This window comes from Psammomys obesus, unplaced genomic scaffold, assembly GCF_907164565.1.
Source record: "Psammomys obesus unplaced genomic scaffold, mPsaObe1.curated_primary_1811, whole genome shotgun sequence".
NCBI lineage: Eukaryota > Metazoa > Chordata > Mammalia > Rodentia > Muridae > Psammomys > Psammomys obesus.
Window position 1 is genome coordinate 574,010 of NW_026596143.1, and position 17,859 is coordinate 591,868.

General features: G+C 37.7%; 1 protein-coding gene across 1 annotated transcript in view; it reads left to right on the forward strand.

Annotated features, from left to right (window-relative positions):
• The window catches only part of Dlc1 (DLC1 Rho GTPase activating protein), a 384,088-nt gene that overhangs the window by 100,771 nt on the left and 265,458 nt on the right, over nucleotides 1–17,859 (forward strand). Inside the window, exons 3-4 of the mRNA XM_055593391.1 lie at nucleotides 4,885–5,034; nucleotides 11,312–11,449. Of these exons, the coding sequence (XP_055449366.1) occupies nucleotides 4,885–5,034; nucleotides 11,312–11,449 (288 nt within the window). The remainder of the gene's footprint in view (nucleotides 1–4,884; nucleotides 5,035–11,311; nucleotides 11,450–17,859) is intronic.

Consider the following 17,859-nt stretch of genomic DNA (forward strand, 5'->3'; position numbering starts at 1 on the left):
TGGTGAGAAAGAAGGTACATTTGAAGGACAGAGAAAAGAAATAGGCTTAATTGTCTACAAGAATATCATGGGGCAAGATTATTTTGTTTTACCCTTGTGGCAGATTTCTACAATAATTTTATGCTCAGCTAATGGCTATAAAATATTTTTAGAGTAAAATCTTAATGTCCAGTTAATTCAAAGACAAATTGTTTCTGAGACCATGTCTGTGACAGATGTGCCGCTGCCTCCAACTTTAACTTAGTAGATGGGAAACTATCAGGCTCTGCTTTCTGTGTGTTGTCATTCCTTGGCGTTATTGATCTCACTACTTTTCCTAAAAATGTGTTGTTTCTGTGGTGTAGAGCTTGGTGCCACTTCTGATAGGTAGAAAGCTTGAATCTTTGTCCTTACTGCTATTATAACTGAGGTATGAATGACAGCCAAAGAAAGCACACAAAGATGAACAAATATTCAACCCTTGTACCTTTGGTTCAAATTGAAGGAGATTATATAAGGAATAGGCTGGAACAGTAATTAAGGGACTCCATGACTCTATAGCAAGTTTTTCCCCCATTTTGGGGAGTACTTGTAAGCAAATTTGATGCAATGATCTGTAATACTTCCTGAACTTTATTTCAAGTTATAAGCAGGATTTTGCTGTAAAAATAACTGCTTTGTATACAAGTTCTGCTTCATTAATGGATAAAATATTTAACATTTTATTTAATATTTAATGTTAATATCTGGTATTAATATTAAATATTTAATATTATTTAATACTTAATTATTGGATAAATATTGGATAAAATGTTTAAGATTTCTTTTTGCAAATGCAAATACTTTTAAGCCTAACGGTTTATGGTTTTTCTGTCAGTTGTTAAAGGTCCCTCAAGAAAGGGACAGTGAAAATGAATCAAATCATAAGAGTTGCATAGCTTTCTGAAGAAATTAGCAGATGGCCAAAGATCTCAATTTAATTTTTAAAGTCCGTTTGCTTTTATGGAAAAAGATGTACCCTCTCCTCTTTGTATTAATCTTTTAAACAAAGGAAATTTTCTGTTTTTAAAAAGAGATTATCTAGTTTTGGTTGTCCCACATTTATATATGTTTGAGTAGCACTAAATTGACTGACTGGGTTATAAAAACATAATAATAAAATAATAAAATGGGCTAGACATGGTGGCACATGTGATTTTTTTATTATTGATTACAATTTATTCACTTTGTATCCCTGCTGCAGCCCCCTCCCTTGTCTCCTCCCAGTACCACCCACTGTCTGCTGCTTCTCCCTAGTCCCCTGATAGGAGAGGACCTCCTCCCCTTCTGTCTGACTCTAGCCTTTCAGTTCTCATCAAGGCTGGCTGCATCACCTTCCTCTATGGCCTGCAAGGCTGCATCCTGCCAACCCACCAGGAGGAGATGATCAAAGAGCCAGACACTGAGTTCATGTCAGAGATAGCCCCTGTTCCCCTTACTAGGGAACCAACTTGGGAGTGTATATTAGACATATAAAATAGGAGAAACATACTAAAATCTATGGCCCCAAAGAAGTTAAACAACAAGGAGGACCCCAAGGAAGATGTTTAATCCTCATTCACAAGGGCAAAAAAATAGACATCCAAAGCTGGAGAAGACAGGGAAGAGGACAGGAGCCTACCACAGAGGGCCTCTGAAAAACTCTACCCACAAGAGTATCAAATCTGATGCTGAGACTCATTGCCAAACTCTTGGCAGAATATAGGAAATCCTATGAAAGAAGGGGGAGATAGAAAGACCTGAAGGGTAAGGAGCTCCACAAGGACTAACAGAGCCAAAAACCCGGGTCCAGGGGCCCTGCAGACACCAATACTCCAACCAAGGACTATTCATGGAGAGGACCTAGACCCCCTCTTCAGGTGTAGCCTGTAGGCAGCTCAGTCTCCAAGTGGGCACATGTGATTAATGTTAGCACTTCCTAGGAAGGCAGGGAGGTTTTCGAGTTCCAGACCAGCCAGGACTACGTAATAAAAACTTGTCTCAAAACAAACAACAACAACAAAAATACAGAACAAAAAAACAGACAGATATGAAATTGGTTATGAAAAGTGCTGCAGATAATATGAAGGGATTGGGAGGAGGAATGGGGTAGTATCATATTTCATTGTATATAAAATTCTTAAGAAAAGTGTTCAAATAAATTATCTAATATTTGTTGTATTTAGTTATTAATATTTACTATGGGTTTATCATTAGCATTAACAGTAATGCTGCTGTTAATCCTCAGCGGCTGTATAACCAAATCACCACACAGAGACTGAGTTTTTAGTTAACCTAGAACACAATGCTGGGCAATATTTACTCCCTCCTAAACCTCCAAGCCCTCAGTTTCCTAACATTTAGATTTCCCACATTTTACTTGCCTTTTGTGAAATCTTAGGTCTGGTTCATGCTTTAAGTCCTCCAAGCTCTCTCCTCCCGCTCTGCTCTCCTCTTGCTCTCCTCTCCTAGAGCTCCTCCTCCTTCTTGCCCCTTCCTGTTCTCTAGCTCCTTCCCTCTTTCCTGTCCTCTGGTTCCTCCCATTGCACAACATTGTATCTAGTTGCTTTATTTGTGTCCTGTTTACACAAGAGTTGAGACAGGATGCTTATAGTGAGTATCACAATGCAATATCCAGATTGAAACCAGAGAGCTGGGGGTGGGGAAATCAGCATTTGAATTAACAAGGGTGAGGCATATACATTTTAAAAGAACATTATACCAACAAATATTAGCTCAAGTGATGGTTACTACTTTCCAACAATTTGACAAAATTCAGAATCACCTGGGAGAAGAGACTGTAGGCATATCTGAGAGAGACTATTTTAATTAAGTTAATTAAAGGGTGAATCTATGCCCACCCTGGGTAGCACTATTCCTTAGGCAGAAGATTACAGACTGTGTAATAGTAAAGACAGCAATCTGAGCACTGGCATGTATGCACTCACTCACTGCCATCTGCTCTTGACTATAGATACATGTGACTGTCTGCTTCAGATTCCTGCTGCCTTGAATTCCTGCAATGACGGTTTATAAAACTAAAATGAACTCTTTCTCTCCTAAATTGTTCTTGTCTACATATCACTGTAACTGGAAAAGAAAGTAAGACAACCTAAATAGTTGCTTCTAAGACCATATAATAAGTCAATCATTTAACCTCTGGAAGGTTGTTTTCTGTATCAAAAACATTTTTTAGCTTTTAAAGGTGTATACATGTAGAATTCGATTCCTATTTAAGGAATATACTTATAAAATTAGATTAACCCACAGCATCCTGTTCTTGAGAGTAGCTGGGGAATTTAAAGACCAATGAAATGCCCAGGGCTTGAAAGATAGCTCAGTTGGTAAAATGTCAGCTGCACAAACATGATCCCCAGACCATGTAAAAGCCAGGGTTGGTAGCAAGCTTCTCTAACCCCAGGTCTGGAATACAGAGACAAGTGGACCTGTTCATTGGCCAGTTTGTCTACAAAAATTCATCTGCTTCAGGTTCAGTGAAAGACCATATCTTGAAAAACTAAAGGTGAAGGGTCACCGAGGAAGATATCTAATGTCCATCTTAGGCCTCCATACTCACCTACACCCATGCGCACATATACTCACACGTATGTATACATCCACATTAACAAGCACACCCATCACATACATACAAAAAGAGAGAGGGGAAGGGGAGAAAGGGGGAGGGGAGAAGAGAAGAAGAGAGAGGAGGAGAGGAGAGGAGAGGAGAAGAGAGGAGAGGAGAGAGGAGGAGAGGAGAGGGGAGAGGATAAGGACCCCAAAGAAGACAAAAAGACAGAGTCATGTTCATTACTTTCTTCATTTAGTAATAATTGTTGTTGAAGCAAAGTCCCAACCTGGGATCCTCTGTGGATACATCTAGCTCCCATCATGACCTTGTTTGCCTTCCTTGAGTTTGGCCATAAGCAATCCTTTTAAAGTTGGTTCTCATCAAGCAAGTATCTTAGAGTCCTGGGAAGTTGGCAACCTGCATCACAAGTGATACTTTACACTGAGAGAACTGGACCTCATTCCATTGCACCTCTCAATAAAGTGTCTTTCTTAAAGACGTTGTCTGATTTACATGATCCTTTTATTTGTCTTTACTTGTAGCCTACTCGGCCCTGACCCTATGCATAGCATGAGGGGTTGAGATTTCTGATATTAACTGACTTGATTTGACTATCCAGGAACTATAGAGTTGTGTCCAAGTGATTTTACAAGGACAATAGAAGCTTCAGCTACTGCTTTAAGTCCGTGTTTCCAAATCCCAGAACAGCCAAGATAAAAAAGCCCTGGTTACACATATATAACACATATATGTTATGGGGGACTGTTTTTAAGTATGTGGGAAAATAACAATAGATTTTAAATGGAATTGTAGAGCCATAGCTAGAAACAGCAATAGGTAAATGTTGCGTGCATAGAATTACCCACCATATCATTGAGAGCCTTGCCTAACTTCATTTTTTTTCCACAGAATTTCACTAAATTAAAAATATTCTGGTACAAATAGTCTCTCACATTCATTCTTAAGTACAATGTCACAATTGTTAGAATCATACAAATGATAAATTTATACTCTAAAAATTAAAACTCTTATAAACAAATTCAATAATAATTAGGAAGTTAGAAATGTGTTGGAAATGTGTGTAAGTACTCAGAGTCATTCAGCTTCTCTTTCATGCATTGAATATTCATATAAAATGCACTCTTGACATCTACTCCATGAAGGGACCATTGATGACCCAGACCAGACCTTCCCTTGCCTGTCAAATAGAAGACTACCCATTATCCAGTGTCCTTTTTGTCACATGAAGAACAGGGAACTTCTTATTCTTTCCAAGTAATGGCCTTTCAGATTTAGTGACAGCATGTTCTGTTCCTCAGGAAACACGGGAAGATCGAGACAGGACACGGCTGGACTCCATGGTGCTACTAATTATGAAACTGGACCAACTAGACCAAGACATAGAGAATGCTCTCAGCACTGTCTCCTCTCCATCCAGCACCCCAACAAACCTGCGGCGGCATGTCCCTGTAAGCTACCTTCTCCCTCCTCTTTCTCCCAGTGGATCAGCATCCCTCAGGGTCTGTTTTTCTGTAGTTATTAGAAATAGTTTAGTTTTTAGTTTTATTTTATTTTTCAAAAAAATTGGGATAACCTTCAGGCCAGGCCCACACTAGACAAGCAATCTTCCACTTTGCTCTATCACCAGCCCTGTTTTCAGTTTGAAACACAGACTAAATAAGTTGGCTAGGCTGCCCTTAAACTCAGCATGTAGCCCAGACTGGCTTTGAACTTACTATCCTCCTGCCTTAGCTACTCAAGAAGCTTGGATTACATATCTGTGCCCACTAAGCCCAGTAAGAATAGGACCTCTTTATTACATATGGTCTCTCTTATAAGTGAAACATCTTTGGTGATGGCATCTATTAATAAATGAAACAGAACTCCATTGAGATCATTCAGTCATTTTCATATGTCATACAAAGTCTATAGACACATGGGTGACAACAAAATACTTTATATTAAAAAAGAAATGGAGCGAGCTTAGGAAACTGTGCTTCTTGGGGATTAAACCCTCTTTGTTATAGTTGTTTGCTAGCACTACTGTATTTCCTACTCTTCAGAGGCATGAAATGCTATATCTGTCTTGATAACTACATTATTTTCGGGTTTTCACATTATAACCAGTTATTTTCAAGACATATATTCTTATTCTATAAACATACATTGCACGAAAAAAACATGTTTACTACGTATTTTCTACATGGATAAATGAATAGATGATTGAAAGGATGGGTGGATAGATGAGTGGATGGATGTGTAGATGCAGGTGAACTAATCTTGCTTACTGCAAAAAAAATGTTACATGATAGTGATTTGTTAGTGCTCTAACATATACTCTGAAAATAACAAACAGGACAGAAGTAAGAATTTTTCCTAGGCTGGAGAGATGGCTCAGACATTAAAGGCTAGGCTCACAGCCATAAATCTAAGGATATTATCCCATTAAGTTTATATGATAGAGTCTCTGATAATATTCCAAAAGTAAAAATAAAATTTAGAAGGAATACTAAGATTGGTTCTGCCTTTTACATATGTATTAATAGCTTCATGTTCAGTGGCTTAGTTTATGTAGATCTAGTATATATAGCATACAGTTTTACTGTAAGTAAGCCAACCCTTTTCTACTTTTTATTAATTTATTTTTATTAATTACAGTTTATTAATTACAGTATCCCAGCTGTAGCCCTGTCCCTCATCCCCTCCCAGTCTCACCCTCCCTCCCTCATCACCTCCTATGGCCCTCCCCAAGTCTACTTATAGGCGAGGTTCTCCTCACCTTCCATCTGACCCTAGCCTATCAGGTCTCATCAGGACTGTCTGCACTGTCTTCCTTTGTGACCTGGTAGGGCTGCTCCCCGCTCAGGAGAGGTGATCAAAGAGCCAGTCACTGATTTCATGCCAAAGATAGTCCCTGTTGCCTTTATTAAGTAACCCACTTGGAGACTAAGCTGCCAGGGGCTACATCTGTGCAGGGGTTCTAGGTTATCTCCATGCATGGTCCTTGGTTGGAGTATCAGTCTCAGAAAAGATGCCTGTGTCCAGATTTTTTGTTTCTATTGCTCTCCTTGTGGAGCTCCTGACCCCTCCAGGTCTTTCTATCTCCCCCTTCTTTCATAAGAGTCTCTGTACAACCCTTATCTATTAAGCAAGGGTTTGCATTACAAAATAATAAATAAACCACATTAAAAATTTATATTTAAGTGAGATCCAAAATGTAAAAAAATCACATAAGCAAGTTTAGGTACCTACTGAAACAGGATTAATCTGTGTCTACCTTACTTAATATAGTGTCCCATTGATTCTGAGGTAAAGGAGCTAGGGTTTAACCCAGTGTGAATAGTACTCAATGTCTACCTATATTACTATACTTGTAACATTATAAGATGAGCAAAACGTATACAGAAGCTGAGGCATGCATGGGCCAGAGCTGGCAAACAAATAAACCAAGCCAGTTGTTAATCCAATGCTATATCATTCAACCAGGCTAAAATTAGAAGCTGGTATATTTAGAACAACAATAACCATAATAGTCACCTGGCTAATATAATGTGACAGTCATAATAGTCGTCTAATTGATATAAAACTAGATTTCAGTTTTGAAAGGTTATAAAAATGAAATTATCATTTTTGCTAACTTTAATAACTTTTCTTATTCTTCAAGATTCATTGCAAATATCTTTTTTACAGTGAATTGTACCTAAATAATGTCCTAGAAAATTCCTAGTCCCTCACTCTCTAGTGATACCTTAGTTACTTGCATGTAGTTTCATTTTAGCAAATAGAAAAGGGATCTAAATGGGAAAAAAAAACATAACCAAAGCAATGTCCTAACAGCCCGGAGAAAGGGATGCTTTAATTTGATTGGCATATTGAAAATTTAAAAACAAACACATTAAAATTTCACACTCATTTTCTCTATCACCTTTATCAACAGAGATGTCTTATTTTTCAGGAGGGCCTAGGACTTTGCATATGGATTTTTATTTTTAAAAGTTTTCTGCAGTGAGTTGTTACTCTCTCCTGCCTTTTAATCTCTCTCTTTTCTCTCCATTCAATTTTTCTCACTACCCATGTGCTAAATAGAAAAGCACAGATGAGAATTCTATCACACACCATGCTTTTAACTCAACTAAAAAAAGTAAGCTTACTCCCTGTCTGCTAGACTAGGTCCTTTCTTAAACCAAAAAGCATGATGATTGGATCATTTATCTGCATCTATGGTTTATACTGCTATATAAATTGTAAATTGGAATTTGACATTTCATACACTATCTAATGAAATATTACCATGATTATTACCATAATTGTTACCACTGTAAACATAACATCTGTTTCTGAGCTTTCAGTTTATCAGTCTTGTTAGAATAAAGCAAAGTAGGTCAGCAGAAACATTAGGAATGTTAGTGACTGAAGGTGGCTGAAGTTAGTGACTGTTTTGAATCCAAGCTTTATAACTGACTATCTGAAACCACATGAAAACTGTCTAATTTCTCAGCTGCAGGTTTATGTCAGAGATAGATATGCACAAAGATTAACTTTTTAATGAATGACTTATTTGAGTGATGAATGAACTAACATGCATACATAAGCAGACTTGCATGGATCTACCCCAGAGAATGTGCGGCCATTGTTGATTCTCTTCTGTTCCCCTCTATGCTCATACCAGACTCCAAGCAAAAACATGAACAATACATGTCCCTGAGCCTCAAAAGTACTTTTTGATCTTTACAGTTTCCTGAGTAACCCTTGATCCTTGTCTCTGCTTTTTTTTTTCCTTTGCGGGGGGGAATTAAAAGCTAATGATAACATTAGCTTTCATCTGCATTTTTCATTCCTTTTGATAATTGTGCCATGGAATGAAAGGACTCTGGTGTCATGATTATGACGTTGATCATCCACTAAGGAGCAGTAATGCAGAGAGAGAGAGAGAGACAAAAGAGAAACTTCTTCCATCTGACTCTGCTGCTCCATGCATTTAATTTTAGCAAGAAGAACATGGCTCACAATGAAGCAATGACTCCTCCCCTAACCCACCCACCCTGTGTAAGAATACTTATAAAATTCCCAGAATGAATTCTTTATATAATAAAGAGTACGATTAGATCCAGAGACTGGGATGATGGAGAACAGTGTTTGTGAAGTAAATCTTAAAGGAAGAAGTAATGATTTGGATGAAGCTGCTTAGAGAAACTCTAACAAACTAGCTATGCCTTGGTAGATTCTCCAGACTCCATGATCTGATTTTGTTATGTTTTGTTTTGTTGTGTTGTGTTGTTATTTTGTCACCCAAAATCTTGACCTGGTCTGAGCATCTGTTGTGTGGGTGCAACTAATGATAGCAATCGCTTAGAATGGGTGGCAGCTGGGAGATGGGGGTGGGGCTAGAGAAGAAAGCAGTACTAGTCAGTACATATGTTGCTCCATTTGTTCTCTTGGTCTGATGATGAGTGTCTTGAGCCTCAGGAAGGATGAGGGATTTACTAGGGTCATACAGGTGCGGAGTGAGAAGTTTGCCAAGAGTCACAGCTTGTCAGAGTCACTTCATATCTTTGAGAAAAGCCAACTCTCATTCCGCCGCATTGTAAACCTTCCCAAGGCCTTTTCTTCTCAATAGCAATGTGTTCTGAGATGGAGCCATTAACTGTCATGTGAATGTGTGACCAAGCAGATATTAATAATCCTTTGGGACACTTCAGCCACACCATAGAGAAGCTTAGGAAATATGTAAGCTAGAACCTATCCATTCCTTTGATAGAGTCTGGGCACTGTTGTGAAGTGGGTTTTGGCTTTCCTAATTTTCTAAGTCCTTCCTTAGCTTAAGACTGTACATGGTACACTGTATACAAGGAGGAGAGGAACAGAGGGCATTGCTCCTTTTTCATTTCAGACATAAAAACTTTTTTGTTTGTTATTTATCTTTGTCAAACATTACCCTATTTCAACCCTTTTGTGACCCAGAGTTTCATATTCTTTCCACCTAGTCTTTATTTCTTGAATTTGTTCTTGGCCACTTTTCCAACGACCCAGCACTACCGGCCCCTGATGTGACATACCGGGAGTAATTGCACTATCCTTAGCATGCGAGCTTGCCTTCCACATTGACTTTCACTACCCCTTTGATCTGCTTGGTCTCCCACTCCCTCCTCCTCAGTCACATTTTGGGGAACTCAATACCCCCATCCCTAATTTTGCCCTTTACATCTTCTATCCAGATTCTTGATTTAATTTTTCTTATCGAATCACTTTGAATAATCCCCCTAGGTATCACCTGGCTTCCATTACCTTCTCTGTAGTGAATATCACCTGTGAAGCCTTATTTTTGTGCTATGACCTTCTGTGTAAAGGATGAATCACAGGATTCCCACTGTTTTGTGCCAGAGTTAAATCATATACAGATTTCTTCTATGGCACATAACACTCCAGATAGCCCACCACTATAAGAATTCATCTGAGCTGTGTGTATTCCATCTACCTGACAGGTGAAAACATGGGGTTGCAGTGATGCTGGAGAGCCTGATAGAACTGTAGCTCATTAGATATATCACCAGAGCAAAAGCAGGCGGTGTAGTGAGGGTCTTGTTCAGCATTTAGTTTGCTTAAGATGGTTAATTAGAGAGGGAATGAGTGAGAGACCTTGGAAAAGCTGACCCATGTTACACATTTCTCACAGTGAGTAGAAAGAGAGATTTCTACTAAGCCTCATATGCACAGCCTTATGAAATTGCTTCTATAGCTGTGTTTCAGGCCCTCAGCAAAACAGCAGAGTAGTTATGTTATGAGGTTGAACTTTGAGGTCAAGACCAAAGATTTAATACCAGCTCTGCCATGGAACGTGAATTTAAGACTCTCAAGACTCTACCTTGAGTCTGAGTGTCACTGTCTCTTCCATGATGATAATAATAGCTTCCACACAGGAGCAGCAAACTGAAACACATATGGATATAAAGTGTGGTTTGTGCAAAGCAACAACACAAGACTGATAAATTGAAAAAAGAATTATTTCACTTCATACTTATTTTTGTATGGATAGAAAAATAAAAGATTACCATGTTAACAACTTCATTAAGTCATGAATAGTAAGGCAAAATCAATGCAAAGAGCCTCTGTTACACCAAAAAAAAAAAAGGCAAATTAAATGAGTTATCTACTATTCATAGCTATACATTTAATGTTATAAACTACATGTTTTTGTTTTCGTTTTTGCTGGTATCCATTTCATATTAATTCCGTTTGAAATTCAAGTGAGCCATATTTTATTAGAATAATATATATATTGTTTCCCATGAAAAGACATAAAAATAGTCTGATCTGAAGTTATTCCAGGCACAAGAAATTTGGTTACAATTATGTACTTCACATATCCATGGGTGGACACACACACACGTGCGTGCATGCACACACTCTTAAAGCAGTGTTAGTCAGACTCCTTTATATGCTGTACATGTCTTATAACATTCCATCTGTGGAAATGAGTTCCAACACTATTGATGGTTTATCATATAGGAGGAAAGCATTACTTACATCATGAGCTAAGATGACAGTGGGGTTATTTTTCCCCTTTGCCGTTCACAAGGCCCTGTGAGGAAGTCTAGAAGCCTATTTGTTACCTTTGTGATGCTAAGTAAATTACTGGAGGTCACATGGGAGTGAAGGCTGTTAATGGGAGGAAATAGACATGTAGGGGGCACTCATGTGCCTTCTTTTATGGTCATGCATTTGTTGTTGTTTTGGTTTTTTTAACAGGATCTGGAATCAGGACCTGAAAGCGGGACAGATAGTAGCTCAGTAAATCACACACAGGTGAATCTGTGCTCTAACAATGAGTGCACTGAGCTCTCATCCACTCCAGCAAGCAATTCTGGAACCAAGCCCAAAGCCATGGTAAGTTGTATAAATTCCCAGACTCAATGGTCAATATTGCTAAACATGAAGGAAGCACTGATAGCTTATCTATTCAGTGTGGAAAGATGACTAGTGGAGTCTTAGCTATATCAACTTGATACTATTTACTGAAGCATCGTCCTAAAAATGTATGCTGTTTATTTTCACAAATGTTTACTAAAGCAGGACATGAATCCAGAATTATGCAAAACATGGTCCATGAATTCTGTTGCAGAACTTTAAAGAGCCAAGAATGTAAAGTGTGGAAATGTATTTCTGGTATTGTTATCTTGACCACACCACATACTCATGAGAATATCTCTAAGCTTTGATGCTAGGTGGATGGATAGATTGAAAAGATGTTGTCTGAGATGATATGATGATATGCAGAACTACAGATGTATAGAATCACTCCATCACATTTTGTGGATATTCAATGATGTAGAACACGTAAAGCCTAATGTTTAATGGTGTGTGATTTGCTGTCCCCTGATGAATTCACAATGCCATCTACAAAAATGAAAAGGAGAGTTTTCACATAGAATAACATAGCACAGTAAACTCTGAATAAAAGACATTTTCCTTTAAGTGAAATGTGAACTGCACTAGCAAAATAGTGTTTGACTCTAAAAGGTAACATTTATGGGAAAGTAATTGCTGCTTCAGATATCTAAATTCCACACAGATCCAAAATAACCTTTTCTAGTTCTGTGAAATCCACAGAGCCATATTATTTTTTTAATTCCCATCTTAGCTTAACACAGAGAATTGAGTTTGTACTGTTTGTTTTCCTGTGTTTAAAATAAAAGCAGTTCTAAAATGGGACTAAAAGAATACTTTGAATTTCAGTCATGGTAGCTTCACTGTGATTTGAGAAGAGTCAAAGTACATTGTTGAAATGGCACGTGTGCCTGGCTAAAGTATGTACATAGGTAGGAGTAAATTTACCATTATCATTTATATCTGAATGAGTTGATGCTAAACATCTACTCAATGCCCACTATACCATGCACTATGCCAAAAAAAAAAAAAAAATTCAGAGGAATAATATGTTACTCGGAGGAATAATATGTCACTTCTTTAAATGGTTTCCATTTTAGCAAAGGGGGTATGCATTTAAACAGTAAAATGAAAAGAAAAGCTATAACATTGTGAGAGTGCGATGTGTGCAGGGAATAAAAGACATACATGATGTTGGTTTGGGATACAGTAAAAACGATAGTCAATAGTAACGCGTGCTAAAGGGCAGACTCTAATGGAATGTTGTTCTTTTATGAATGATAAACATTCTTGGCCTACCATTTTATGGAGGTTATTTAACAACCTTTAGAGCCCTGTGTGATGTCACACTGTCTTGGTGCCTTCGGTGGCTTAATCTAATGCTACATAAAAAAATTTTTAATCTGGGCACTAAAGGTTGTGATGTTTGGGTAGGATTCATTCTTCTTATGTTTTATTGAAATACAGTATTTATAGCATAAAATGTACAAACATTGGGTGCTCCACTTCACGGCTTTTCTCATCTGTAGAAATCTAGAGTCTTGTCCATTTTTATGACCAATGGGCTATCTCCCAGGACAAGACCAGTTCTAAGGGACTGGGTGACACTGGTTCCTCTCACATGTTTCTCCATTTGTCTGAAAATTACATGATTAAAAGCAGGTCGTGCTTACAGCCATTTTAAAATTCATTTTACATTTTTTCTAAAGGCTTTGTTTGACATTTGTGCTTATTTGTAAGGTATACTATTATAATTTGACCCATGTATGTAGTGTGTCATGACAAAATGAGCATAATTGACATTTGTCTGAGAGCTAACGTATTGAGACAACAAACACAAGGCAGAAAGAGCAACTGAGAATGGCTTGGGGTTTTGAAACTTCAAATACCACCTCTAGTAGCACAGCTCCTCCAACAAGGCCACGCCTCCTGATCTTCCCAATTAGTTCCACCAACTGAGACCAAACATGAACCTATGGGCATCATTTCCATTCAGACCACCATATGACATTTGTTTCATCTGCAACAAGTCGTTAAGTGATTTTTCTGTTTGTTTTCAATTATTTTGTAAGTTTAGACTCTTTATTAAATTCTTTGGTCATATGAGTCAATTTTTGTACATCTTGAAATCGAGTAGCATTGTTTAACCTCCCTGTGCAGTATTTGTAGAAGCATCACTTGAAGAGGCTATTCTTTCTCTGATTACAAATTGGTCTCTTGTCAAAATAAGTTAGCTGTCACTATGGGTTTATTTTAGTAGGGAGGTAGTTTATTTTGCTTCATTGGTTTATGTTTGCTTTGTGTCTGATTCATGGTATTTTGATAACTCCAGCTTTACAGTATATTTTGAAGTCAAGTATCAAAATGCCCTTGCTTTTTATCACTTGCTTAGGAGTTTCCACATGACATTTTGTCTTTTCTTATATTTACATTTTTATCTATGATAACTGCTTATTTTGGGCATGATTACAGTATATCTATAGATTGTGTTAGTTGAATGAACATTTTGTCAAGACTTGAACATCAAGGTTGATGAAGACGGGATGATGCTGTCTTCTTGTGAGCTCTAGAGTTTTTTCATTGTTTTGAATTTTTATGATGGAGATCTTTTAGTTCTTTCATTAAATGTTTTAATTACATTTATTTGTCTATTTTTTGTGGGTACGTGAATGTGTACATGTGGAGGTCAAAAGACAGCTTTCAAGAGTCAGTCACCTCCTTCTACCAAGTATGTTCTGGGTATTGAACTCACTTCTTCCACCTTGGTGGAAATACCTTTACCCCATGAGCCATCTTATTGGCTCTAATTTACTTCTTTAGTAAAATTTATTTCTGAGTAACATATTTCTATGAGACTGTGGATATAGTTTTTCTAAATAGAATTTCACCAAAAATCTTACCCAACTATGATGCTTATAAGCCATATGACATACTGATCCTAAGTGCTGTAGTGACACACATACCTTGGTAGTAACAGATAAAAAAATTGGATTTAAGACACCCTCAACAAGAGGAAAAGTATGACTGGTGCTGGAAGCCTAGCCAACTTCCCAAAGCTAATGAAGTCATGACTCTTGGAGAAGAACCTCCAACCACCACTTTACTAAAATAGAATAATAGTTAACTACATTCAAACTATTTGTCATTGTAGCCTCAAAGAAGTATAGTGCCTGCTCCTCTTCAAAGAAGACTTTTCCGAAAAAATCCAACCATTTGTTACTGATATATAAAAATGCCTTTGTTATTGTGTTCTATACCTTTACTGAAGTCATTTATGAGTTCCAACTAGTTTTGGTGGGTTTTGTAATGTTTTCTTCATAAACAATCATGTCTTCCTCAAACAAGGATAATTTCACTTTCTGTTCCTTGATATAGTTCCTTTGTTTCTTTCTCTTGCCTCTGACAAAGATATCCAAGACTACATGAACAAGACTGACAAAAGTGAGAACCCTTGTTTTGTTCCAGGAAACTATTTCAAGTTTTCTCTGTCTCCGACCCTTTTCGCTGTTGTCATTTGTCAGAAGATGCTTATGATAGTTAGTTAGTTAGTTAGTTAGTTAGTTAGTTAGTTAGTTAGTTAGTTAGTTTAATCACTATTGCCTGTGCTTTTATGAAGAAAGACTAAGACTCAGATAACAGGACAAGAAGATGCTCTATTTGTAAAATGTGTAACTGGAGGAACAGACTCAGTCTAGCATTGTACTGTGCAGCATAACTGAAAACACCAGCAAGGCTGTGTGAATGTAAAGTGCTGATTTATCTTCATCTCCCACTAAGGGGCTCCTTGGGTTGCCTGGTGCCACCAGAATTCTAATAATGGTGATAAGAACTAGAATCCATTAAGCAAGCTGGGACAGAACAGCTTGGAATACATTGTGAGCAACCTGGAATTCACCTGTACATCCTCAACAACCTAGGGGACCTTGGGAATCCGCCAACATGGGCTGTGTACTAGAGTTAACAACGAGCCTGTGGTTGGATGTGTAGCAAAGATTAGAAGTAGTTAAGCTTCAGTATTTGTAATTGCCATGGGGTGAAAAGTCATATATAGGTTACTTTAGCTCAATGTAGCAACAATACCACCACTTCAGTGAGTTGAGTTCAACTTTTGCTATTTTCAATAAGATAAAATAGACAGTGAGAAAAGTATCCACTCATAGAGGGGTGGGAGCTGAGGAAAGGCAGAATGATACCCAGTCATAGACTTGATTCCTTTTGAGAGCAGTTCAAAATGGATCCTCCCTAAAACTTAGAGAAGATGGTCAAAATAAAGCCTCAGCAGTGTGTCACACTCTGAGAGGCCATGTTTACTTTTGAATGGCCAATTCTTGGCCAATATTGATATTTTAACTGCTTTGCTGACGATTGTAGAATTTCTTTGTTCAGTTTAAGTTTTTACTGAAGGAAAAATTGCCTACCATGACCCCAGAGCACAGCTGTTCACTCTGAGGTCAAATGAGAGAGGCCAGCCCATATACCCAATTCATTTCCCCACTGCTGGCATGATCAAATCTGATGATAACCTTTACAGTCTGGCATTCGTTTGTCAATAGAGTCGTTGTCTCTAAAAACTGTTTTAAAGTAGGGGGAAAGGAAGGATGGTGAATATGTGAATATTTTTGACATTGCGTTATTGTTTGGTTCGATTTTGTTTGTTTCTTAATTTTATTTCATTAATTGATTTTTTTTCATTTGGTTTTCATAATTAGCATTTAAATGTTAAGGTTTTTGGGGGGCGTTTTCAAACAAATTTACTTTGGTTAGCCCATATCCCTTCCCACCCGTAGTATCGTTTTCCCACCCCATGCTACATGTATCCTTTTGTCTGCTTTCCTCTTCCTACCCTGCTTCCTCAGCACCACCTTTCACTTTTCCTTGATCTCATATACATATGCTCACATATATGTGCATATATACTACAAGCTGGGATCTTCATATGATAAAGAACATGTTTGATTTTTGTTTCTGTTTTTTGTTGTTGTTTTTTTTTTTCTGAATTTGGGTTGCCTTGCTTAATATAATATCTTTTAGATCCATCCAATTTCCTGAAAAATTCATTCTCCTTTACAGCTTAGTGAAATGCATTGTGTCTATGTACTACAGCTTTATTGTCCCTTCATCTGTTGATGGCTGGTTCCGCTTCTTTGCTATTGAGAAATGTACAGCAATAACATGAGGGTTCTCTGTGTATCTCTGTGGTGAACGGGGAGTTTGGGAAGATGCCCAGGAATGGTACAGCTGAATCATCTGGTAATTTTAATTTTAAATGCTTTAGAAACCTCCATACTGATTTCCATAATGGCTGTACTAGTTTATATCCACTGTTGAATCAGTCTTTTTTTTCCCACATGCTAGCCAACTTTTACCATCAGTTTTCTTGATGCTAGCTGTTCTGAATCAAGAGAGATAGGATTCAAATCAGTTTAATTTTGCCTTTTTCTGAAGGCTATAGCTTTAAATCTGCTTATAAAGATTATTTTCATTTATATGTAAGGAGTGTACATATCAATACAGGTGCCTGAAGAAGCCAAATTATGCCAGATCCTCTGAAACTATACTCACAGGTAGATGTAAGCCATTTGGTGTGGCTACTAAGAAGAAAACTCAGGTCCTCTGCAAGAACAATAGTGTTCCTAACCTCTGAGCCATCACTCCAACTTACTAAATACTTTTAAAATACTTATTGGCCATTGCCTCTCTTCTTTTGAAAATGTGGGTTCATTTCATAGACCCATTTCTTAATGAATGCTATTAAGGTTTAAGGCATTTTAAAATGCTGTCTTAATCCAGGTATGGTGATACATGCCAATAATAACACCAGCACCTAGGGGGCTGACACAGGAGGAGAGTGAGTGCAAGGGTAACCTGAACTACATAGAGAGACTATCTAGAAGATAGATAGGTAGATAGATGGATGGATAGATAGATAGATAGATAGATAGATAGATAGATAGATAGATAGATAGATAGATAAATAGATAGATAGATAGATAAATGGTTCTGTAGGTAAACGCTCTTGCTACGGAAGTATGAAAACCCGAGTTCAAATCTCTAGAACCCATGTAAAAATCTAATGCATAGAGTGAGTATCTATAATAACAACACTTCTGCAGTGAGCTGGGAGATGAAGTTGGGAGAATCCCTGGAATCTGTAAGCCACTTAAGCTAACTTATACAGTGGATGCACAGTAAGGAGACAAAGAAGATGAGAGGGGAAACCCCAACCTAAGGTTGTCCTCCGACCTCTGCTTGAGACCAAGGCCGACATTCACACATGCAAATGTACGCATGCTTTGCATACATACACACACACACACACATCAACTAACTAAACACATAATCTTATTTTTTTCTTCCCTTAAAAAGATATAGTCCACAAAGTAGGTGGTTCTTCAATGTGTAGTTTAGCC